The sequence below is a fragment of the Danio rerio genome, chromosome 24 (genome assembly GCF_049306965.1).
Source record: "Danio rerio strain Tuebingen ecotype United States chromosome 24, GRCz12tu, whole genome shotgun sequence".
Classification (NCBI taxonomy): Eukaryota; Metazoa; Chordata; class Actinopteri; order Cypriniformes; family Danionidae; genus Danio; species Danio rerio.
Window position 1 is genome coordinate 16,169,588 of NC_133199.1, and position 25,456 is coordinate 16,195,043.

Below are 25,456 nucleotides of genomic sequence, written 5' to 3' on the forward strand. Positions count from 1 at the left end.
AACAATATCAAACATTCCATGTGACTTGTAATCATACATTTAAAGCTTTCAAGAACTTTTTTGTCTCAACAAAAGAAGAAAAAACTGTTAAAAATTACTCTCGTCAATGTCTTTCGCATCAGTGTGTTTACTATAGGTATTACGACCCTTGTGTGTTGTGCTGCTGACTCTAATAGTTGTATTGCCCATAGTAAACACATATTCTGACATGTCAGGAAAGAGAAAATATAGACCAGTGTTTCACAATCCTGTTCCCAAAGGCAAACCAACAGTACACATTTTCAACCTCTCCCTAATCAAACACACATGAATCAACTTATCAAAACATTAGAAGAGACTCCAAAACGTGTAATGAATAAGTCAGATAAGGAAGGCATCCAAAATATATACTATTGGTGTGCCTACAGGAAAAGGTTTGGAAAACAAAAATATAGACAAGCAAACTTGGATTTTTTGTTCTTGGAAACAATGATATTACCTTAATAAACAGTTTTTTATTTCCTTATTATTTTCCTATTCTGTTTTAATTACCTTTTCTGGACTATGCATGACTCTGAACCGTTGCTGTTTATGGAGGATGAGGGAGCTCTCTTTATTAAAATATCTGAATTTATGTTCTGAAGATGATAAAAAAAAATGATATACAGTATACATCTGAAGTGGATCAAAAACTTTTTTTTTCAAAAGTGTTGTTTAATAGTTCAAGTCAACTTTGATAAAAGTATATGATCCACTTCAAATGTTGACTACTGTGTACTCTATTAGAATATTGTTTCAATTGTGTTGATATCAGAATATTGCTGTCCATGTAAAAACATTGACTGAGTGCACTGACACACAGTCTTCAATGCAAAGTCGACATTGTTTTATAAAAATGTTTACACATTTACTAAGGTGTGTAACTAAGGTCATAAATGGCTTAACCATAAAACTGATAAAACTGATAAAAACACAGCTAGATGTTGCCTCTTATGCCGATTCAGCATGTAAACATTGACCTGTTGCTCTCTTTCAGAAAAAAAACAAGTCATCTGTAGGAACATTTTTCCTTAAAACAAGAAACATAATCTGTCAGTGGGGTAAGCAAGATTCAGATTATTATATTATAATATATATATATAACTTAAATCAAGAAGTATTTTCTAGACAAGCAAATAATTGTGTAACATGTTGTATAAATTTTTCTTTAGATTATTTCATTTAACCTCTACTGGAAGATAATGTTGGTTGTTTTAAGAAGAAACTGACTTTATTTTGACTTTTTTCCTGAAAACAAGACGATTTATTACTTGTCCAGAAAATGCTTCTTAATTAAAAATGATTGTTAATTTAAGTATTTTTAGATAGTTGGATCAGAAACATGATTCAAAAACAAAAAGTAATAATATCATTTTAATAACACTTTCTATGAAGCTCATGCTTGTAATGATTTATTTCCATGTAGTGATGTGAAAACGTAACACTTTACAAATCCATCTCAATATTCATTTAAAAAATTGATTGAAACACTTTCTATGAAGCTCATTTTAATATTAAATTATATCTCTGTTTATAATTACTTATAATAATTCTATAAATGCACCTATAAAGACAGAGCAAACATACTGTATTATAATGACAGGTATAGCTACACTTATAATAGTATTAGTGATGCATTTCATTTTTCAATATACATGTTCATAACACATTACACACTAATTTATAAGTATGAATTAGTCACTCATTATTATATTTATAAAGATGCAGCCTGCAATGTCTGCAAAATGATGTTACGCTATGATTACAGACTTTTTAGTAAATAATCAGATTGTGTTCTGTCAAATGAATGCTTTTATAAATGGGTTATTTACATTAATTTTTATAATTTTGGTGTGTCCCTAAATATGCTCTTGAACAAAGGATAAAATATCTTATAAAAATACCTAAGCGTTGCTGAACAAGGCTGGTGTGTGAAGCAACGTCTAAAAATAGGTCTACGACATATGGTTAATGAATGACATCTAAACATTTGCACCATACGCCATACGTCTGAACCATGCAGACATCACAGCTTAACAGTACACGTACTAACAATCTTGAGAATCCTACAGAAGCCTTGATGTGTCCAGTACGCTTGATCACAGTCGACCTGTCGTGACTGCATATGATACATCACTATATCTTGATGACTCAGTTGTGGCAGTCATTTCTTTTTTAAAATCCTCATACCATTCCAAATACCTTTCACTTTCCTTTGCGGAAAGCGAAAGTAATGATATGAACATATAGAAAAAAATGGGAATCTGTGCTCTTGTGCCTTGAAATGGCAAAAATGACCCTTGAAGTAGTTTAATTGACTCATGCAATTTATTACAGCTATAAGTTTGACCTAAAATATTCATATTGTATATAAATATGTAAAAGTGCAAGTAAGAAGGCTATGAAGCAGTGTTATTATTTATAGACTATGATATGTGTTCCTATTTTGAATAAAGATTTTATTTTAAACGTACTTTGTCATTGAAATCATTTTAATGACTTTTGTATGTTCAATTTAGCTTAATATTTGAATTTAGGGTTAATTTCTATTTATTTCAACAGTGTTATTCCACTGTTTCAGCTCATTTATAAAGAAAAATTAGGTAGCTTCCAACGTAATTCAATTCAATTAAATCAAATTAAATTAAAATATTCAACCAAATTTCAACAGTGACTTACAGTATATACATGATAAAACCTGGATGAGTTATGTATGTTTTTGTTAAAAAAAAGAACTATTCTGAATTGTACTAATTGCAATATATAATAAAATAAAAGACCAATAAAATAAATGACAAATTATATAATATTTTTAATGATTAAAGGGCACCTATAATGAAAATCAACTTTTGTAAGCTGTTTGGACAGATCTGTGTGTATTTATAGTGTGTATAGTGTGTCCACAGTCATACTGGAGTGATAGAAACACAATAAGTCTCTTTTAAAAATTTTTCTAACATTAAAACTAAGATTCAAATCTCTTCCATTTTAAGACCCACCGCAATTTGACATAGGAGTGCGGTTTTCCCGCCTGCAGAATTGACTGACAGCCGCAGATTAATATGTCTCCATAGTAACATGTATATATATATGTGTGTATATATATATATATATATAGGTGTGTGTATATATATGGTTTCCACTACATTTATTCTTCCATGGCGGGGCGCCACATCAAAATGCATCCCACCATGGCAACATTTCAGCTTCTCATTCAAAACATTCAGTCATTGTTGTTGTTTGACCCTTTGAGGTTATGTGCTGACTGACTGACTGACAGGTTTGTGATACGTGAGGCCAGCAAACACGACATGGCTTTCATTTATGATGAACACAGTTTCCATAATTGTACTTTATAGATAAAGGTCTATGGCTCTGCATACAATGACTTTATCTTGCTGGAGTTTCTAGCTGTTTCACTTTTCTTCAGGACACATCAATGCCGCTCTGTAGGTCTATTGGAGACATTCATAAATATTCTTAGCAAATCTAGAAAATGTTGAAGACATACAACATAAATGCGCTAAATTGCACTTCATTTCATTGTTTATTTGAGAGCGCACAAGTATGATCTGCGCTTGAGCAGCGTATATTTGAGGGAGTGTGCAAGAGGTTTTGTGCACGAGCAGAGGAAATCGGCGCGCAAGCAAAAAAGATTTGCATGTTCGTATTGCATAAATACAGTCTCGACTTGTAATACTGTGCTCACAACATTTCTCCATTTGTCATTGTAATAATGCCAAAATTAGTTGGTAGATTTGTGTAGAAGGTCTGCCACCACAGCTGGAAAAAATCCTATATATATATATATATATATATATATATATATATATATATATATATATATATATATATATATATATATATATATATATATATAAACAACACAGGACGTGCGCAAAGCAACTGGGATTAAAAGATCTCAGCTCTCTGTGGTCATCTGCACCTTAAGAATGAATTTTACAGGATTAAAATGTTTTTAAAATAGTGCATTTTTGTAATAATGACAATAAAATAGCTGTAGTTCATCACTACAGCCGCATAATGTCAGTATAATTATAAAAGATTTTTAATGACATTGTGTGTGACTCATCGTTGCAGAAAGGCTTGAATTAACTCACCCATAAATATCACAATAAACATTGTTAAATTTCTTTAGTAATGGAGATCTGCTTCGATCGTGTCTGTCACGGTGCTATTTATCTTTGTGAAGGCTAAATGCATCAGAGCAATAACGAGCAATCTCTCTGACATGCACTTGGGAACAGTGGGCGGTGAGAACCAGCTCATTTGCATTAAAGGCACAGGCAACAAAAACAGCTACAATGTCCTAACAGCTTAAATTTCCAATATACAGAAAACTATAACAAATAATCTGATAAGTATATTGAGCTGAAACTTTACAGACACAAAAGACTTATCCTAAATCTTGAAAAGGGGGTAAAATAGGTGCCCTTTAAAAGTGTTTCGCTGATAGGTTGGTGAAATTATTTGATATTGAACTCATTAAAATTGTTTAGTGATCCCATGATCTGTGAACATTGCACATTCATCACCATTTCACCTTTCTCGTTCTCCTGAAGAAAGAAACTCATATGGGTTTGAAATGTCAGGATGTGTAGGTGATGACAGAATACGCGCTGCCAGCGCAAGAAGTGGTCCTACCTTGAAACTGCTATTTCCACTTTCGTCCTGGCGATAGCTGCCGACCTTCGAGCCCCCTCCACAGCCCGGTCCACTTTTTCCTTCGTTTTATGGTTTTTAAGAGGAATGAGCTGCTTCCTTATCCCGCGCACCAGCACGTTATTTTTATACTTCCCCTCCTCTTTGGTTCCATCAGGGAATATGGTGCACCCGTATCCATGCCTCTTGTTGTTCATCCATTCCCCTTCATACTTCAGCCCGTTGGATCTCTCACTGACCCCAAACCCATTGCGCTTATCGTTCTTCCATTCGCCCATGTAGGACTCAGTGGTGGTGGCATCCACGTGGTCCTCCATTGGCGTGTAATCATCAGGCACCTCTCCTTCTCCATAGCTGATGGTGGAGTTGGCGTCGCTGGAGCTGATGCGGCTCATGGTGGCATCGCTACGTGCTGAGCTTCGCTTGCTAGAGATGGACGTTTTGGAGTCAGATTTACGCAGCTGGCGGAGGCTCCCAAAGAGAGACCCGCGACGGAACAGGCCCTTCTTCTTACCGGTGACGACTTCGGTGTCGCTGTGAAAATTCAGCACGAAACCACCACGGCTTCCAACTGGAGTGTCTGGTACTGTGTCCTGGAGAACGGCGCCGTTGCTTTGCACACTTCTTAGAGAGGCCAGGGAGGTGCGGAGCGGAGAACGGATGATGGTGGCCATTCCATAAGGCACGCTCTGACGGACGCCATAGCCATGCCTCATGCCCCCCATCCACTGGCCTTGATAAGTGCCTGATGACACAGAAACAAACAAGTAAATGAACAGTGCAAGAAGAAACAGTTTTATTCTCTTAAGGATGTGGATTTGTGAAGTGTCAATATTTTCTTTCTTGAAGTTTGTTTGTTCAGCTTAAGCAGGACTGTTTCAGGGTTTGAGGTTGGGAAGGATGAGGCGAAAACCCAAATGCAAATAACCAAGTATTTAATTATATAAAAGCAACAAAAACAACTGAAACAACCCTGTGGGGAAAAAAAAATCGAGCAACATAACAAAACTGACTTGACTCGGCTTGGCTTGGCAGACACAGAATCAACGACGCAGGAACAACGACAACAGTACAGCACAGGAAAGAGCATACTGGGAGAATAAATAGGGAAAGCAAACCAATAAACTGACAAGAGAGCAGGTGAACACAATGATAAATAATAGGATAACAAGGTGGGTCGGACAAGACAATACACGGGAGAGCACATGGTACAAAACAAGGGCGTAGCAACCGGGGGGCCAGGGGGGATACGTCTCCCTCACTTTTAGAGACAGTCCATTTAGAAACAGGTGATTAATAATTATATAAATGTAAATGTTTGGATCTAATACAGCTGCCCCCCAACACACACACACTTTTAAAGTGTCCGCTACGCCCTTGGTACAAAAAAACAACACAATCCATGTGCTCATGTAAAACAGGACTAGAACACGCAGAGAACGAAAGAACTCATTAACCGCGTGTTCACATGAAACACAACACTAAAGCATGCGGCGCATATAAACATGAACTACGTGCCAAACACAACACCAACACAGACAAAAGGCAAGACACAAGCACATGATAAGTGTTTTCATTTATCATGTGCTTGTGCCTTGCCTTCTGTTTGTGTTGGTGTTATGTTTAGTTGTGTTGTGCACTCACACATGCAACATGCTTGTTCCATCCCAGCGCCAACTGAAACCGAAACCAACTAGACTGAGACGCTGAGAATAAAACAGCAAGCTGCCGACAGAAAAAAGAGCGCACACGGCCTGAGCGCGGCTGAGACGGCATTCATACAAAGACAAATACAATGAAAGAAAATGAATGCTTGACCTGAGAATACTTGAGCCGAGCTCAACATATTAGACAAGACAGGACTAGTGTCTGGACTCTGCCACCAAAACAAGAATTAACAAGACTTAAGTGGGAAAATCCTGAGAGAATGTTTGTTTTTTGTTTGTGAATTTAAAAAGTAGGGATGCATCAATATGGAAATATTAGCCAAAACTAATAACCAATAAGACTCCTTATATTTGGAAGCCAATAACTACAGTTTTCAAGAGAGCTCAAACTGGCTGCATGTTAAACGGATAGCTCTCCAACAACACCTTTGACTCTAAAAAGGAAAGCTAGTGGTTTTCTATTACGGTCTGTGCTATTTGCAGTATGTTTCTCTATTTGCATACTTTAAAAAAATAGCATGCACATGTGTTGTCAAATTGATGATGTTTTTCAATAGGGGTGTGTTTTCTTAACTTGCAGTGCATTTGAGCTGTGCATTGATGGATTTGCTCTACGGTGTTTTGGACTTTCAGCAGTGAAATTTAAACCACACTGAACTGAAGTAAACTGAACTTCAACTCTTAAAACTGGACTAATAGTTTCAGTTTACTGGAACTTCTATGTTAAGCTGCTTTGACACAATCTACATTGTAAAAGTGCCATGGAAATAAACATGAATTGAATACATGAAAAAAAAAAATCTTTATATGAACTTTTTTTGCGCTGTATTATAAATCAAAAGGCAAAAAACAAATACTGTTGATTTTTGTAACTTTAAAAACATAAAAAGCAAAAGAAAATGTTTGTTTTTAAGTAAAATCATTTACAAGTTGTAACTCTGAAATCATCCTTTTCCACAGTGAAAAACTCTCACACTGCTGACGTTTTGTCTTCCCTTTAATAAGTATAATTAAACATCACAATCAAAGTCCGCACTGCAAGAAGTCTGCAAACTGTTAAACTATCTACCGATAATGTATAAATCTAAAAATATCTTTTTAGATAATGCATTCATAAGCTCGACAGTTACTATTCTGAGTGCCAAAAGAAATCTGATGCAACATAAGCAGATCGTATAATGCAATGTGTAACAAGTGGATGCATGAAACCCACTGTGGGAGGTAGAAAATTAGCAACCTTAAAAATAGCATAAAAGATGCATTTTCAGCAATAATTGAACCTATTTTTTATTTCCAAATCTGCATGAATCAATATCTGTTGTTGAACGTAAAAGTATGGCCTATTTTCTGAAAAACAATTCTGCTTACCCACATTCTTCAAAATATCTCCTTTTTATGTATAACAAAAGAACGTCAGTGAGAATTGAACTTGAGTCTGAGAGTATGACACAACAAAATAATAATAAAGAAAATAAACAAATAAATAAATAAATAAATAAATAAATAAATAAATAAATAAATAAATAAGCGTGCTTTAAGGCACGTTAAGAACATTAAGAATACTTGTCAACAACTAATATCCAAAATATTAAACTCATGAAAATTAGATCATTCAAATTTCTTTGTGCCATTAGTGATGAATGACAAATATGATTTATATTTTATATTTACAGTGTTCATTAGTCACTCTGAATGAATGAAATCACATACATGAATGACACAGATCCACAAGTCAGCAAGAACATTTGAAACTAATATGGTACTAAATTGCAAAATGATCTGTAAATGTTGGGTGTCAAACAATGCAATAAAATGCACCAAATGGTATTATATTTTGACGCAATTGCAGAAAACAATTTGGGATAAAGTCTTGTGTGAAGTTCAGTGGGACTTCTTCAGGGTATTCATTTAAAAACTAAACTTAGTTTTATTTACACCTAATAGCAATGACCTTTGACCTGACAGTTGACCAAAGACAGACGTTACAGTTGTTTGTTTTTCGGTACAAACTATCATGTAAAAACATTTATTTTCCTCTGTAGTCCAGTTCCTACACAAATGTTCCATTATTTAATCCAATTCCTTTCAGTAAATCAAACATATAGTGTATCTGACTCCTTGAGCTGCTATATAGTGAATCAAAAACTATTATGATTCAGTCAGAACGGTTACTGAATTAATCTGACTCACTGGAGCACAAGTTATTACTCTCGTCATGTCTGATTTGAAATGAAGCAACAGCTGTTACAGTGTTATGTTGTTCTTAAGGATTGTGAGGCTTAAATCTGTGTTGTTGCTGACTGGCTGTTCACATGACAAACTGTAGTTCAAGATATGAGTTTTGCTTTATGAATCAATGAAATACATTTCAAGGATGTCTATAAACACATCTTTTAGCAAACTAAAGTTGATCACTGAATTGTCTTATCTGAAATGATCATTTGGATCATTTTCTTCTCATCATGGTACTGTATTTATTATTTTATTTCATTATTTTATTAAATGTATTTATTTGTTTCAGATCAGTTTATTTATGCATTTGAATATAATGTAATAATATAATTATATATTTATTTAAATGCAATTAAATATTTTGTACAAATGTATACATTTCTATTAATATATATTTAATGTTTATATATATATATATTAAGAAAATGTTAAATTGTTTATTTTATATTTAATTGATTTATTCGATTATTTATTTATTTTTTAATTATCTTTTTTCCCCCTCTAAACATTTTCATAGGCCACCCTTGTGGCCCCCTTATGGTCTCTGGACCCTAGTATGACCCCCCCCCCCCCTCCCCACCCCCCCAAAACAGAGGTGGTTTTCATAACTATTTAATATAGCAATAGTGATTTTCAAACATACTGTAAATGTAATGTCTTTAATATTGAATTATTAATAAACGCACTATTTTTTTCTTTTTGCTATCATCTGATTACCTTAATAATGTTGCTCTATTTATTTTTGTATTTTTTAATTAATTAAATTATTTCTTATCGTTCATTTCTTTTTATGTTTTTTTTTTTTCTCCCCTTAAAGACCCCCTAAAGCACTCCCTTGCGAGGGTACCTGGTACCAAATGTGAAAACCAGCGATGCCAAAATTGTTAAATTGTTTACTATTTCCATTTGCACACAGCTGTCAGTTGTAAACACCACTGGCACTCACCACTATCCCCATAGGTTTCGACTCCATATCCATCCTGCAGTCCATTACTCCACGTCCCATCATATCTAGCAGGTGTGTTGGTGCTCTGCCGAACTCCATAGCGACCCTTGAACCCGTGACTCCACTCCCCGCGATAAAGCCATTTCCCCTTGGTCTCAACACCCAGCCCGTGGCGCTTCCCCTGCGACCAGTAGCCCTGGTACGTGTTCCCGCTGGGCCAGGTGTAGACCCCGACTACCTCAAACCCGTGGGACCAGGACCCGGAGTACTCGCCCTGACCCTTGGGTCCCGTGCAGATGCCGTGTCCGTGGGCTTTCCCGTCCTCCCATCCGCCACAGTAAGTGCCTCCATCGTCGAAGTCGAACCGTCCGCCCGTCATTCAGAATGGGATGAAAATAAAAACAGTCGTAACGTTGCCGTGCGCTTCTTCTCGTCTTTCTCTTTCATTAAATCTTCCGAGTTCAGCCGCGACGATGAAACCGAAGAGAATGGATCACAGTGGAGATGATGTTGTGGTGGTTGTGGTTTCAGTATTTGTCAGTGAGAGTGTGAATGAAGAGGCAGGTTTAGTGCATCATTACCGAAGCCGCACGCGCTGCCCGGAACCGCCGCTGCGTTTCTCTGACTCCCTCCGTTCGCAGGCGCTGCGCAGAGCAGACACACCGAGACCGGGAACAGCGGCGAGAGATGCTGTCAGTCCTGCGCGTCATCTCCGCCGCCCCGCCCACTTCACCCGCGCCGAGATAACGGAGAGCTGGGGCACTGGTTCAGAGGTTAGAACCGGTAAGAACTCACATTTCAAGAGGAAAAATATAACAAATAAATGCTTTATAAAAATGTAACTAAAACATGACAAATTGCACTGCACACATGCCATGTCCACAACCGACATGTCAATAAAATTAAGGGATGATTAGCCCATATCATGTTGTTTTCTGAGTATTTTCGAATTTGTTTTTTAAATCTTTTTTTTGTAATTTCCAAAATGACGATACATACACTGACCCTAAAGCAGATGTTCTCAACCAGGGGCTCGAGCCCCACTAGAGGGCCTCCATGCATTGGGGAAGGATAAACGTAATGTAAAATCATTAAAACTATAAACTGCAAAAACACACAAAATGAATAATGTTAGTGTTGCTTAATTGGCAATCTTATATCTTGAACTTTGAACATTTCTTTGCATTGGGGGGTTGAAGACCACAACATAGGATAAACACATTTGTTTGAATATTAATAATAATAATGATATTATTATTATTATTATTATTATTATTATTATTAATAATAATAATAATAATAAAATAAACAACAACAACAACAATAATAATTTTTATAATTATTATTATTATAAGTATTATTTTTAATAATATTGATATTATTATGTTTATTATTTGATCAGCTGTTTTGTGTAGTCTACCTTGGCTTGTGATTATTATTATTATTATTATTATTATTATTATTATTGATATTATTATTATTATTATTATTATTATTATTATTATTATTATTAATAAAATAAAAAAACAACAACAACAATAATAATTTTTATAATTATTATTATTATAAGTATTATTTTTAATAATATTGATATTATTATGTTTATTATTTGATCAACTGTTTTGTGTAGTCTGCTTGTGATTATTATTATTATTATTATTATTATTATTATTATTATTGATATTATTATTATATGTCTGTCGCTCAACAGTCGCGTAATATTGTATTCTGTACCTTAATATTTATGTGAAATAACGGATGGACGAGTATAGGCAACTTAACAGAAACTCTTTACATTACGAAATTGTATTTGAAATGTTTATTTTTGTGTGACATTTATTTTTGTAAGTATTCACATCATAAATTACGTTTTGTTGTCTCAACTTGATGTAATTCTAGAAAAGTAATCTGCGGAGACATCTGTTGGTTCGTAAAAAAAAGTGCGCTTAAATACCTCGTATAATGAAATCAGTGGCTATATATAAAATAAACGAACAGCTTTATATATACAATAAAATTTGATAATTAAATGCTTGGGATTTGCATGGAATTTGCCATGTTGTGGGTTTCCTCTTTGTGCTTTGGTAGGCCAAAGACAAGCGGTATAAAGTGAATTGAATGAACTAAATAGGTGTGAAAAACTGGGTTGCGGCTGGAAGGGCATCCACTAGCCTACGTAAAACATATGCCAGTAATTGGCGGTTAATTTCGCTGTGGCGACCCCATGATAAACCAGGGAATAAGCCGAATTAGTGCAATAAATCCTTATTTGTAGACATAGTATAAACAATTTTACAACTAATGTGGACGCGTGTCCTTTAAGAAGTTGGGTACCAGAGCTGGAAGCTGCGCTGTTCAACACACGGCTCGTGTCTCAAAATCTAGCGAGCTCCCTATCTAGTCAGCATTTGTAATCATCATAGAGGCAATGTAGCAAATGCATCAATGCGCAGTCGATTCCGTGGGTGCGCGCCTGTGATGTCCAAACGCAGCCCGCGCGTAACATGCGCAAAAAACGCAGCCCACGCGTAATATACACAAACATGCCATAGTAAGAAACTAGGTTTTGAGACACGGCCAATTCATGATAAGATGGCGGTGGAAAACATCGGAGAAGGAGAATCTCAGGATGAGAAGGAAATCCTTATTAAAAAAGATGCACAAGACAGCGGTGAGATTGTCGAGAGCACAAAAACTAAAGCATCCAAACTAATATTGTATCACTGGACTCAATCGTTCAGCTCTCAGAAGGTAAGATAAAATTCAACATCACTGGGCAGCTCAAGAGCATCAGGGTGGATACAGGATGTTGTTTTGATTGAGATATTAACATATTTTATTGACCTGGCTGTCATCATTTGGATTATTTATCTATGGCTCTCTGCTTGCACAGTGCGTGCACATGATTGATGTTAATAATTCATACTTACAGTTAATGCTGCGCGAGGATGCAAGTGCGGTCAAATTGCTGTAAATATTGATATCTAAATCATAACTGTTGTGATTAGACGTCAGAAGACATGACATTCAATAATTGTATCTTAGTAATGAACCTGCATAATGATAAGGGCAAATATAGGGCACATCAGGTGACCAAGAATAAATATGTAAAGACTATAATTTAAACTTTTAGCTAGCTTTATGAATATTCATAGTTGTGTTTACAGTTGTGTTCATTACAGTTCAAGTGCATGAAGACTTTATAGGCTTTTCATATTTAAAATATTGAAATGTACAGTATTTTATTTGATTGAAAATGTATTTTTTAAGCTGTTTGTTCTATATTTAACCTTCACAATAAAGCACCATTTGTAAACATAGTTTAATCAATATATATATATATATATATATATATATATATATATATATATATATATATATATATATATATATATATATATATATATAGTTGAAGTCATAATTATTAGCCCCCTTCAAATTTTTTTCTCTTTTTTTAAAAAATATTTTCCAAATGATGTTGAACAGAGTCTGATAATATTTTTTCTTCTAGAGAAAGTCTTATTTGTTTTATTTCAGTTTTAGGGACAACATTATTAGCCCCTTTAAGCTATACTTTTTCTCGATTATCTACAGAACAAACTATCCTAGATAACCTAATTAACTTATATGTAAAGAAGTGTCTTGAAAATATCTAGTAAAATAATATTTACTGTCACCATGACAAAGATAAAATAAATCCATTATTAGAAACGAGTTATTAAAACTATTATGTTCAGAAATGTATTAAAAAATATTTTTTCCATTAAACATAAATTGGGGAAAAACGAAACATTTATACATATATAGTATATATGTATATTTAAAACGGACATTAACACAATTACTTTTGTAACAAATTTCTCACAATGTTATTGCATTAAACGGTGTTTGCTGTACAAGGACACCTCGTAAACTAAAGTTTTAACTAGTGTAATTTATGATCATTTTTACTTGTTACGTTTTAACTACATATTTATTATCATTACTATGAACAATTACATACAATAGATCAATACACAGAATTGTACTTTTCTTTGTTATTATACCTGTTAAAGTAACTTTTATTTTTTGCAGATTATGTCAATATTGTGATAATACTGTAGGCTACACCATAATAAAAAATTCAGAAATGATTTCTGCAAGATCAGTCATACCATCCCATGCCTAACTAGCTGGAGCAGAATCTGCTGTTGTTTTTCTTTAACAAGATAATAGAGTTAAGTGAAAAATAACTGCTGGTCTAAGAAGCAAACATCTAAACTGCTTCTGTCACAGGTGAGGCTGGCAATAGCTGAGAAAGGTCTGCAGTGTGAGGATTATGATGTGAGTCTTCCTCTGAGTGAGCACAATGAGCCCTGGTTTATGCGTCTGAACCCCACTGGAGAAGTGCCTGTGCTGGTGCATGACAATCATGTCATCTGTGATCCCACACAAATCATGGACTATCTGGAGCAGAACTTCTGTGATGGTAAACATTTGAGATGCAAGGTTGATGTTGTGTGGAGACCAATATTCAATGCATTAATTGTAGAGTAAAGTGTAATAAATATAAGAAAACATATGAAGCATATGTCATTTACCCCTTGATGCATGGCACCCGCCATGGTAAAGAATTTTTGTGTGTTTGTTTTGAGCAATGTAACATTCTAATCATCATCATCATCATCATCATCATCATCATCATCATTTTATAAAATTGCCCATTTTAAATACATATGTCACAGATGTGTTTTATTTATGATTTTTTATTATAATGGTTATACTACTACTACTACTACTACTACTACTACTACTACTACTACTACTACTACTAATAATAATAATAATAATAATAGTAATAATACTTTTCCCAGAGATGGGTTGTGGCTGGAAGGGCATCCGCTGCTTTAAAATGTGCTGGATAAGTTGATGGTTCATTCCGCTGTGGCGACCCCGGATTAATAAATTAACTAAGCTGAAAAGAAAATGAATGTATGTAGTAATACTTAGCTCTATTATTATTATTATTATTTTATTTATTTTTATTCATTCATTCATTTTCTTTTCAGCTTAGCCCCTTTATAAATCTGGGGTCGCCACAGCGAAATGAACTGCCAACTTTTGCAAACTCCACACAGAAATGTCAACTGACCCAGTCAGGGCTCAAACCAGCGACCTTCTTGCTGTGAGGTGATTGGGCTACCCACTGCGCCACTGTGCTGCCCTATTACAATTGTTAATATTAATATTATTATTATTATTATTTGATATAGCTGGCCAAGTACTTCATAGTAATGAAGTAATATTTGGTGCCTAATATTAGCCAGTATCTTTAAAAATGAATAATAATTTATAAAATAATATTAATTAATAAAAATGTATGTATTTACATAATGTACATAAATACATGTGTTTTAAATTTTCTAAATTATGTTAATACAATAAAATACATTTTTAAAATGACAATTAATTAATATTTTGGGACTACACTGTGATTGTTATATGAACAATATCACACTTATAGCAGTGCGATATGGCTGTGTACCGGCACTGGTGGGAGGCGTGCATTGGCAAGAGGCCACAGGCCGAGTGCCTAAGTGCCCAACCAGTGATGATATACAGCCATATCGCAATGCTGCGAGTGAAAATCAAAGAAAATCAAACACTGTGAGTCTAAAAATCCTTTTGTATGAGGAACTACTTTCATCTGCCATTCATTCACATCTGCAGCTAACATCAGAACAGCAGAAACTGCTGCTAATTCACCAACATCACTTTAGAGCTAGTGTTTGAATAATTCTCTAGTGTAAGATTATAAGGCTGAATGACAGTATTTCTCTGTTGCAATGGGGAGATCACAATATCTAACCCCGAAAAAGTCAAAGCAGTGCAAACACTTGCAGATTACTGTTGTGTTTGCGATATGGAAAAACGCTAAACACACGCAGGCTTTTCTTCTTTCTCTCTGTTTACTGAACAAGTCTGCAGTAATGAAAACAGGAGACTCATTAGAAACAAACAGATGGCCAACCAAAAGTAACTAAGGGCTATACAAAGAGTGGCCAACACAAAATACCTGATGTGAGTCCTATCTTACACTCAATACACTACCAGATTACTATGGCATAAATACAGCACTATAACATTTAAAAGAGAGAGATCGACTTAGAAAATCACTTATGAACCAGTTTTAAAATGATTTGATCAGCTGTAGTTTGAAATTATGCTGGGTTTTCTCCTCTAAGGGCTTATTATGTGGTCTCTGTCACTATCTTGTGGATTTTAAATGGGCACTATCCTCATAAATAAACTGCATAGTTGCAATTTAAACAACTATATTCTTTCCTGAAAAGCCTCAGAAATACTTTATGTTGTCTAACAGCTGCAAAATCTTTCAAACCGTAGTGTTTATTGATCTGCTGTCACTCTAAGTGGGCAGAGAAATACACAAGGTTGAGGATGCTGTACAAGTGCTGTTATTGCAGAATATCGCAACGCAATCAGCCAATCAGATTTGAGAACCTGACAGAACTGTTAGCCTTGACATTATAGCATGGATTTGTATATATTGCATTACAACAAAGGCCAGGAATCAGTTTGCTTAGAAATTATAAATTGAGTCTATTAACTCATGCATTAAATGGTTTAATACATGACTAAGCAGCTGGTTTTCAATGTGTGCATAGCTAGTTTGCTTCTTTTGTTGTGTTCAGTGCATTTCTTTTTCTGTTTTCATTTACTTGCATTTACGTTTGCATGTACCACCTTACATTCAGCATGCCTGTTCAGAAGTACAGTATGGATAACTTGAGGGGCATTAGAGGGTGAGTCCAAACAAGATGTGCTGTAGGGTAGCAGCTCACATGGTTTACATTCTGGAGTCATTTGTTTATATAACCTGCATATTCTGTTCTCTGAATCAGAACAAACTCCAAAGCTGATCCCAGAAGAGGGAAGCACGTATTATCATCGAGTACAGCATTACAGAGAACTGCTGGACTCCCTGCAGATGGATGCCTACACCCACGGCTGTATTCTCCACCCAGAGATCACCGTAGACTCCCACATACCAGCCTATGCCACTACACACATTCGCAGTAAGATGGAGAAAGAGGATGTTTGATTCAACTGAGATGCAATCTGTTTTTTGTTTTTTTTTGTGAATGAACTGTGGGTTCTGTCTTACAGCACAGATTGGAAACACTGAATCTGAGCTGAAGAAACTAGCAGTAGAGAATCCTGATCTTAAAGATGCTTATATTGCAAAACAAAGGCGTCTAAAAGTAAGTAAACACTGATGCTGAGCTCTGTTTTAGTTTTCCATAGGATTATCTGGGTATGTACGTTGAACCAGCTGTTCGTAAGTTCTTTCTTAAACTAGAAGTTCACACTAGGGGCTTGGTAACTAGTAGCTAGTTTTGTAACTAAATTTGTTCTTACTTCAGTTGCACCACATGTTCCTAAGGAAGACCGTAGTTATAGGTAGGGCCAGAGAGAATCTGCGGACGTTTTTTTGCTATTTCTGCAGAGAATTTTGGTAAAAAACTGATTTCTGTGGAATTACTTTAGGAGTATCATAACTAAAACTTTAATATGTGAAATAAAAAAAATAATATCTTTTAAACTTTTATTTAAGGTTTAAAATACAATTCTACACAATTCTAACATTTTTTTTCACACCAACACAATGGATTTGAAAATAAACAAACAAGATTTGCTTTAACCGCTGACTGTAAGCATTAATTTGAGTATATTTACATCCAAATCAGGTGAACGGTGTAGGAATTACAACAGTTTGCACATGTGCCTCCCACTTGTTAAGGGACCAAAAGTAATTGGACAGAATAATAATCATAAATCAAACTTTAACATTTTAATACTTGGTTGCAAATCCTTTGCAGTCAATTACAGCCTGTTGTCTGGAACGCAGACATCACCAGACAGTGGGCTTTATTCCTGGTGGTGCTCTGCCAGGCCTCTACAGCGACTGTCTTCAGTTCCTGCTTGTTCTTGAGGCATTTTCCTTTTAGTTTTGTCTTCAGCAAGTGAAAAGCTTGCTCAATCAGATTTAGATCAGGTGATTGACTTGGCCATTGCATAACATTCCACTTCTTTTCCTTTCCTTAACTCTTTAATCTGCTTTTGTATTATGCTTTTGATCACTCTTCTTCTGCACTGTGAAGCACCGTCCTGTGAGTTCTGGAGCATTTAACTAAATATGAGCAGAAAATTGTGCCTGAAACACTTCAGAATTCAGCCAGCTGTTTTTGTCAGCAGTCACATCATCAATAAATACAAGAGAACCAGTTCCACTGACAGCAATGCAGTACTTGCTCACGTCATGTCACTATTGACACCATGTTTCACTGCTTAGGATCATGAGTAGTTCCTTTCCTTCTCTATACTCTTCTCTTCTCATCAATCTGGTACAGGTTGATCTTGATCTCATCTGTCCAGAGGATGTTGTTCCAGCCATGTTAAAGCTTTTTTAGAACTCCAATCTGGCCTTCCTGTTCACTCTGGTGAAGTCATCTGTTGATTGTTGACCTTAACACATACACCTACCTCCTGGAGAGTGTTCTTGATCTGGCCACCTGTTGTGAAAGGTGTTTTCTCCACAAGGGAAAGAATTCTTTGGTCGTCCACCACAGTTGTTTTCCGTTGTCTTCCGGGTCTTTTGGTGTTTCTGAGCTCACTGGTGTGTTTTTTTATTTTTTAAGAATGTCCCAAACAGTTGTTTTGGCCATGCCTAATGTTTTTGCCATCTCTCTGATGGGTTTGTTTTGTTTTTTCAGCCTAATGATGGCTTGATGACTGATAGTAACAGCTCTTCGGATCTCATCTTGATAGTTGACAGTAACAGGTTCGAAATGCAAATAGCACACTTGAAATAAACTCTGGACCTTTTATCTGCTCATTGTAATTGGAATAATGAGGGAATAACACACACTTGGAAGGCACATATGCAAACTGTTGTAATTCCTACACCGTTCATCTGATTTGAATGTAAAAAAACTGATTTGGAGACCTGTATCGCGAGCCATGAATTCATATGAAATACACATCAGTACACAAGTTATCAAAACATTAAACTTGATTTTTTATACTACACATGAAAGAGAAAGAGAAGGGAAAAGAACTCAGTCATGAAGAAATTCTCATTTTAATTTATGGATAATTAACACAAAACACTCTTTGAAAGAAGTCAAAACACTCATTTTCTTTCACAAACTGAAAAAATGTATGATTTGGGAGGAAAATAAAGCTGTAAATAGAGGTCATTCCTCACTATTATCACGAGCTCCTCAATGTCATCTAATCTCACTGTAATCTCTTTTCTACTGTTATACACAGCTTTATGTTTAAACTAAGTTCAGTGGCGCAACAAAAATATTTAATAGTGTGTAAGTTGTAACTTAGTGTCCCTTTAAGTCACAACTAGGCTATGTTTTAACTGACGCACTGTTGGTGCAACCTAATCTCTGTAGCTCTTGGTGAACTAAAGGTGTGTCTACATTTGGAGCTGAAACCTGGTTCAGACCAAAAAAGAAAATAGGTCCCAAATCGCATACTTATGCACTATTCTACACCATTCACACTAAATAAACTCTAAAAAGATGAAGTGGACTTTAAGTGAACTTTTTCCCAGTTTTATATTTATTAAATGTTAAAAACCTGCAGTATGTCCGAAAAGGTGTGGAATAAAGCATAGTCTTGTTGTTTTTTTCCCAGCCCTTTTACAATTTTAGCTATTTTTCTATATGTATTATGTTATAAAGTTATAAATCTTCATTGATTATATACACTTTTCAAGATAACAGATATAAAGTAACCAAATGATTTACATTTTACTCATCACCCTTTACTCATCTCCACATTCTTCCTTATGACCCACAGTATCCTGTATAGAGTTTTAAAGGGCATTTTAAACTAAATGTTCTAGAAGATTTGTTTTATATTTTTTTCCCACATAATCTTGGTTTTTCTTTTATTTAATGTAAATGTTATGTATTTTGTGACAGACCTGTCAAATGGTGTATATAATGCATGTGAGGGTATTTGCATCAGCTTAAAAATGTATAAAGGAATAAAGGAGTCCAAACTTAAATAAAGATTTGCCACAATGAGAGGCATTTCTGAAATTTGTATTGTACTGAACAACATCTGGACTATGATGAAATAAGTGATATTCTTGAGCATTTTGTCTTTTTCATAGTTGCTTATTTTAATATTTTAGGATTTTTTTTTGTCCATGTTGTTTTAATATATTAGTCTTTATTTTTGTATTTTTATTTGTGTTAATATTTTAGCAGCAGAGTTAGTTAGAACTGGACCGAGTTCAACTATGTAGTATACTTGGTCCAGTTCAGTGCACATCAAGGTTTGGAGGGCAGTGTTCACACTTATAAGTTAGTGTAAAGACATCTAAGATTTTATTATGTTTCACTTCACAGAGATTACAATATTTATAATTATATTGCCCAGACGTGATTTGCAATGAAACACTAGTTTGTTTTTATCTCTCCAGAGTAAATTATTTGACCATGATAACATGAAATACCTAAAGAAGCTCCTGGATGAACTAGAGAATGTTCTGGATCAAGTTGAGACGGAGCTGCAGAGGAGGAGTGAGGAGACACCAGGTGGGAGAAACTTCTGCTAAATACATTTTCAATTTCAATGTTACTTTTTACACACTGTCATTTTTTTTTCAAAAGGTTGTCAGTGAACTTAATTAAGATTAATGTGGTAAAATAATTAATGTACTGCTTTTATTACCAATAAAATGTCATAAATAAATATTATTCTGATTAAATGTTGATCATCAAATAATAGCATTATTTACTATAATAGGGGCTGGAAGAAATTAACTGCATAAAAATAATAATAAAAAATTTTTTTTGGCATAGTTAAAGTTGAAATTGCTTATTGGAGTAATGGTTTCATAAAGAAGCTGTGGCAGATTTTATTTTACACTTTTTTTCCTTCTTGTATAGTCTTATAGTCAATAATTGTTGTTTTGGTTGTGAAATACTTACACTATAATAAGCATAGATTGAACAGGTATTGTGTGTATATGCATGATGTCACTTTATTCACAAATGTGTGTTTTTGTAAATTACATAGAGACAATCATGATGTTGTTTTCAAATATTGGCACATAATGGCTCAAAAACTGCTGTCATATTAAGAAAAATCCATTTTATATTTAGCAGACAGAAACCTAATCTGAAGATACTCAAAGCTAGAGCCATTATGTAAACTGATCAAATGTTCTATTCATCCAAGTTGTCAGCTGTTTTACAAAAAGATCAAGTTGATTTTGAATAAATGCATTGATGTTTTATTTTTCAGTAAATTCATTAAGATACATTTATACTAGAGCTGTTGAATGCTTGATTTTGAATGGCTGATTCTAAGGGTGTCTATTAATTTGTGAAATGCACAGTCAAAGAAGTTCGTACCGGGTGGGTTTTGACAGCATTAAAAGATTAGTTCACCCAAAAAAGAAAATTCTATAAATAATAAATACTCACTCCATGTCGTTCTTAACTATTTACACACATTCAGATATTTTGGATGAAATTTGAGATCTCCCTCATCCTCTGTAGACAGCAACAGTTCTGACTTGTTCAAAATCCAGAAAGGAACAAAAAAAAAAAACATCTGAAAAACAGTTCATGTATGTTGTTATGTGTATTACGAATATTAAATAATCTTATATTATGAATATGATTAATTTGCGTGGGTTTCCTCCGGGTGCTCCAGTTTCCCCCACAGTCCAAAGACATACGCTATAGGTGAATTGGATAAGCTAAATTGTCTGTAGTGTATGTGTGTGAATGCAAGAGTGTATAGGTGTTTCCCAGTGTTGGGTTGTGACTGGAAGGGCATCCGCTGCATAAAACATATGCTGGATAAGTTGGCGGTTCATTCCGCTGTTGCTACCCCTGATTAATAAAGGGACTAAGCTGCGAAAAAGAAAATGAATGATTGTCTTATATTATGAATATTCTAACATCTGAAAAACAGTCCATGTATATTATTTATATTATAAATATTATAATGTTCTTATATTATGAATACTATAACATCTGAAAAACATTTAATGTATAATATGAATATTATATTTTCATATTATGAATACTTTAACATCTGAAAAACAGTTAATTTCTATTATGAATATTGTAATATTCTCATATTATGAATATTATGAAGCCATGAAATTCCTTTTGTGCACACATAAAACAAAAAATAAATAAAAATATTCAACCGTTTCTTCTCCTCAATATCAGTATGGGATGCACATTTACAAGTGGAAATGAAAATATATAAATAATAATAAAGTAATAATAATCTTAATAATATATATATATATATATATATATATATATATATATATATATATATATATATATATATATATATATATATAAAACTTATATTCTGAAAGCAAACAAAGGTCTAAGGGGTGTGGAATGACACAAAGGAAATTAATTAATAGCATCATTTTTATTTTTGATTGATCACTAGAGTTTACTATGTGAAATTCAGTCCAACTGTGCTTTGAAAGGAGACTAGATAAAATATGATGATGTGAAACGAATGATTGCTCCATATTTGACATTTCTGTAAAGAGATTTCTGTATTATTGGTGTTGCCAGGGGCCAGGTTTGGGGCCCTAGCATTGAAACTCAGAACACTTCTTTATTTCTTTATTTTTCAAACACACATACACACACACACACACACACACACACACACACACACACACACACACACACACACACACGCACACGCACACGCACACACACACACACACACACACGCACACACACGCTTGCTGGGGTCAGAGGCAACTAGGTGGAGGGCAAGAGGGCATTTTCATTAGAGTGTGTGTCGGTGTGTGTGTGTGTGTCTGTGTCTGTGTGTGTTTGTAAATTGTATGTTAAAAAAACAATTAAAAAAAATATATAATAAATAAATAAATAAATAAATAAATAAATATATATGTATATGTATATTAAGTGAACACTTAATTTTCTTAATGTACAATTAAATACAATAAATTCACAAATAAAAAACGATTTACTATTTACAAATGTACAGTTATTTATCTATAGTTGTGATTAGATTTTAATATCTGCATGTGCAGTACAGAAGGAATGTTCCACTATTCATTAGGGGCCACTGGTTTTAAAAATACATTATAACGTTCAAATCTTAATGGTTATAGACAGATTTGCTTGAAATAACATATGATAGAACATTTCTAAAAGAGCTATATGATTAATATAGACTGCTTGGCATTAAGTCCACCCCTGGGTCTAGTGCATTCAAGTCATACAAGTTCAAAAGTCAGAGTTCATCAAGCTTGATCTTTGGAATGCAGTGACATACAAAACTTTTTGCACAAGCTTGCTTTTACGGCCTGGTGGATTCACATGCATATGAATGGAAGTGAAGTGAAAAGTGCAATAAGTAAGAAATATTATTTCGTTTTAAGAAAAAAACTTAATTTTGGCATATTATTTCTTAAAATAAGACACTATTTTTTGCTTAAAAATATATAAGAATTTTTTTTTGCTGTGAAAAAAACTAGTATTACACACAGGAGCAATTTAAGACCTGACAAATATCTTGAAATACAACATCTTAATATTGTCTTTAGGTGTGGTAAGGTGAATTTTTGACAACGGGCATGTATATTTTCTAATAATTCAACAGCACTTCATCAATTAATCCTCATATTAGAGAATCAAGGTCAATTTTCGACTTCATGTCTTTCACCAAATGTTGACAATCTGGCTTCTGAACTTTATAATTTCTCTGTCTAGAAGAGGGCAGTCAGCAGGCTTGGCTCTGTGGAGATTTCTTCAGTATTGCTGATGTCTCCCTCGCTGTCACCCTTCACCGCCTCAAGTTCCTAGGCCTGTCCCGACGCTACTGGGGAAATGGGATGAGAGTCAACCTGGAGACCTATTACGAACGTGTCCTGGATCGGCCCACATTTCGCAGAGTGCTTGGACATGTCAATAACATCCTCATATCCGCTGTGCTGCCCACTGCATTCAGGGTGGCAAAGAAGAAGGCTCCAGCATTTGTTGGTGCCACACTATTGGTTGGGTTGATCGGGGGCGCCACTTATTTGGCTTTCATTTATTTTAAAAAGAGACTTCTTGTGTCTTAAGAGAGCTACCGAGACTCATTCAGCTTTGCTTATACTAAAACAGATTGATGACGGTTGCACAAAAAGCTATTTTAGGCCATAATAAGATGTGAGGTAGTTTTGAAAACACACACACGCACAATGTATCTTTTTAGTGCAATGTTCATTAAACCAACTTACATGGGTTCAATTATATGCTGTCCTTCATGGCCTAAATGTGTTTTGTGCTAATCATAATTACAGAAAAATCAGAGTACACTGATTTCCTAGCATTAACCATATATACAGTAAATATATGTAATTAGGATAAAACATTTGTCTGTTTTACACTGGTCAAATCATATGCTATATACAACAGTTTGTCTTCACTGAAAAATTAAATACAATAAATCATATTTCTCATCTATTTCTCATCTGGTTTACAGTAATTACATGTATGGATGGATGGATGGATGGATGGATAGATGGATAGATAAATAGATAGATAGATAGATAGATAGATAGATAGATAGATAGATAGATAGATAGATAGATAGATAGATAGATAGATAGATAGATAGATAGATAGATAGATAGATAGATAGATAGATAGATAGATAGATAGATAGATAGATAGATAGATAGACAGATAGATAGATAGATCTACAATGGAAGGAACTGCCAACTATTCCAGCATATGTTTTACGGGGTGGATTCGCTTCCAGCCATCCCAGTATTGGGAAACATCAATACAAAGTCTATAGAAAGCATACGTATATCTACTGTATGTTTCTGTACCTTGGTACTGTACTATAGGATGCAATGTTACTTATTTGAATAATTTATTTTTAATTTAAATCAAATGTATTTGTATTGTGTTTTGTTTCTGTTTCATTACTACCTCCAAGTACCTTCCAGTTTAGTAGAACAAATAAATGTACACAGGACTGGAACAACCGGAGGGTAAGAAGTCAGTGGCTTGTGCCATTGATCCAAGTTGTGTAGAACGCCAGTTACCATGGGGTGGCAGTATTGCCATGCTGATGCTAACACAAAGACTGTGACGAGAGTGCTGTAGAGACTTCGTGACAGAACTGGGATGAAGCAAAGAATAAAATAATAATAATAATAAAATAACATAAATCTTGAATTCAGCAACTTATCAGGTAAATCACTCATATCTGTTTTGAACTTGACATCTTGCTCTTCTTGCCCATTACATAAACACATTAGGTGCATATGCCTATGTTTCAGTAAGCAGCTAAATTTCATATTACTGTACTTTCCTAAACATACGATAAGATTTTCCTTTGCAGTCCTCAGGTTATCACTTGCGGCCGGGTGTGGTTCCATCTTTTAAATATTACAAATGTCGTCATATCAACGTGTTCTGGCCAAATCGAAGATATATCTGGATGATTCACACTTCCCAGAATTCTCATTTACACTGTGAATACACAAAGTGTCTAAAGTGGGTATTTTATAAGCTTCATGCTTTGTGTGTGCCGCTTTTGCTGACGTGCTGTGCTTGTTTGAACCATTTCCCTTTGTAAGTGTATATTCTAGGACTAGTTTCATCTCAACAAAATGAAAACATTGCCGTTCCACGCCACTTTATTAGTGTCACAACACACATGACTTGTTTGACCATAATTTGTACGAACTATTGTTGCTCACACAACAGTTGCTTTTAAGTAACCATAATGTTTTAGGGCTGTTGAATTTATTTAGGCAAACCAGGTTATATTTAAATTCCATAAAACGTTAATGCAACTGACTGTG

At 34.5% G+C, this 25,456-nt stretch overlaps 2 protein-coding genes across 5 annotated transcripts in view; one reads left to right on the forward strand and one right to left on the reverse strand.

The window, feature by feature from the left end:
- The window catches only part of jph1a (junctophilin 1a), an 87,839-nt gene extending 77,914 nt beyond the window's left edge, over positions 1-9,925 (reverse strand). Inside the window, exons 1-2 of the mRNA NM_001166256.1 lie at positions 9,547-9,925; positions 4,684-5,446 (exon numbers count right to left, since the gene is read on the reverse strand). Of these exons, the coding sequence (NP_001159728.1) occupies positions 4,684-5,446; positions 9,547-9,925 (1,142 nt within the window). The remainder of the gene's footprint in view (positions 1-4,683; positions 5,447-9,546) is intronic.
- Positions 972-24,101, forward strand: gdap1 (ganglioside induced differentiation associated protein 1). 4 transcript variants are annotated; one of them, XM_073940406.1, is made up of 6 exons: positions 972-1,079; positions 13,822-14,014; positions 16,449-16,622; positions 16,714-16,808; positions 20,054-20,168; positions 23,364-24,101. In XM_073940406.1, exons 2-6 carry the CDS (start codon positions 13,909-13,911, stop codon positions 23,714-23,716), a joined length of 843 nt encoding a protein of 280 aa, XP_073796507.1. In that variant the 5' UTR covers positions 972-1,079; positions 13,822-13,908; the 3' UTR covers positions 23,717-24,101.
- The last annotated feature ends 1,355 nt before the right edge of the window (positions 24,102-25,456 follow it).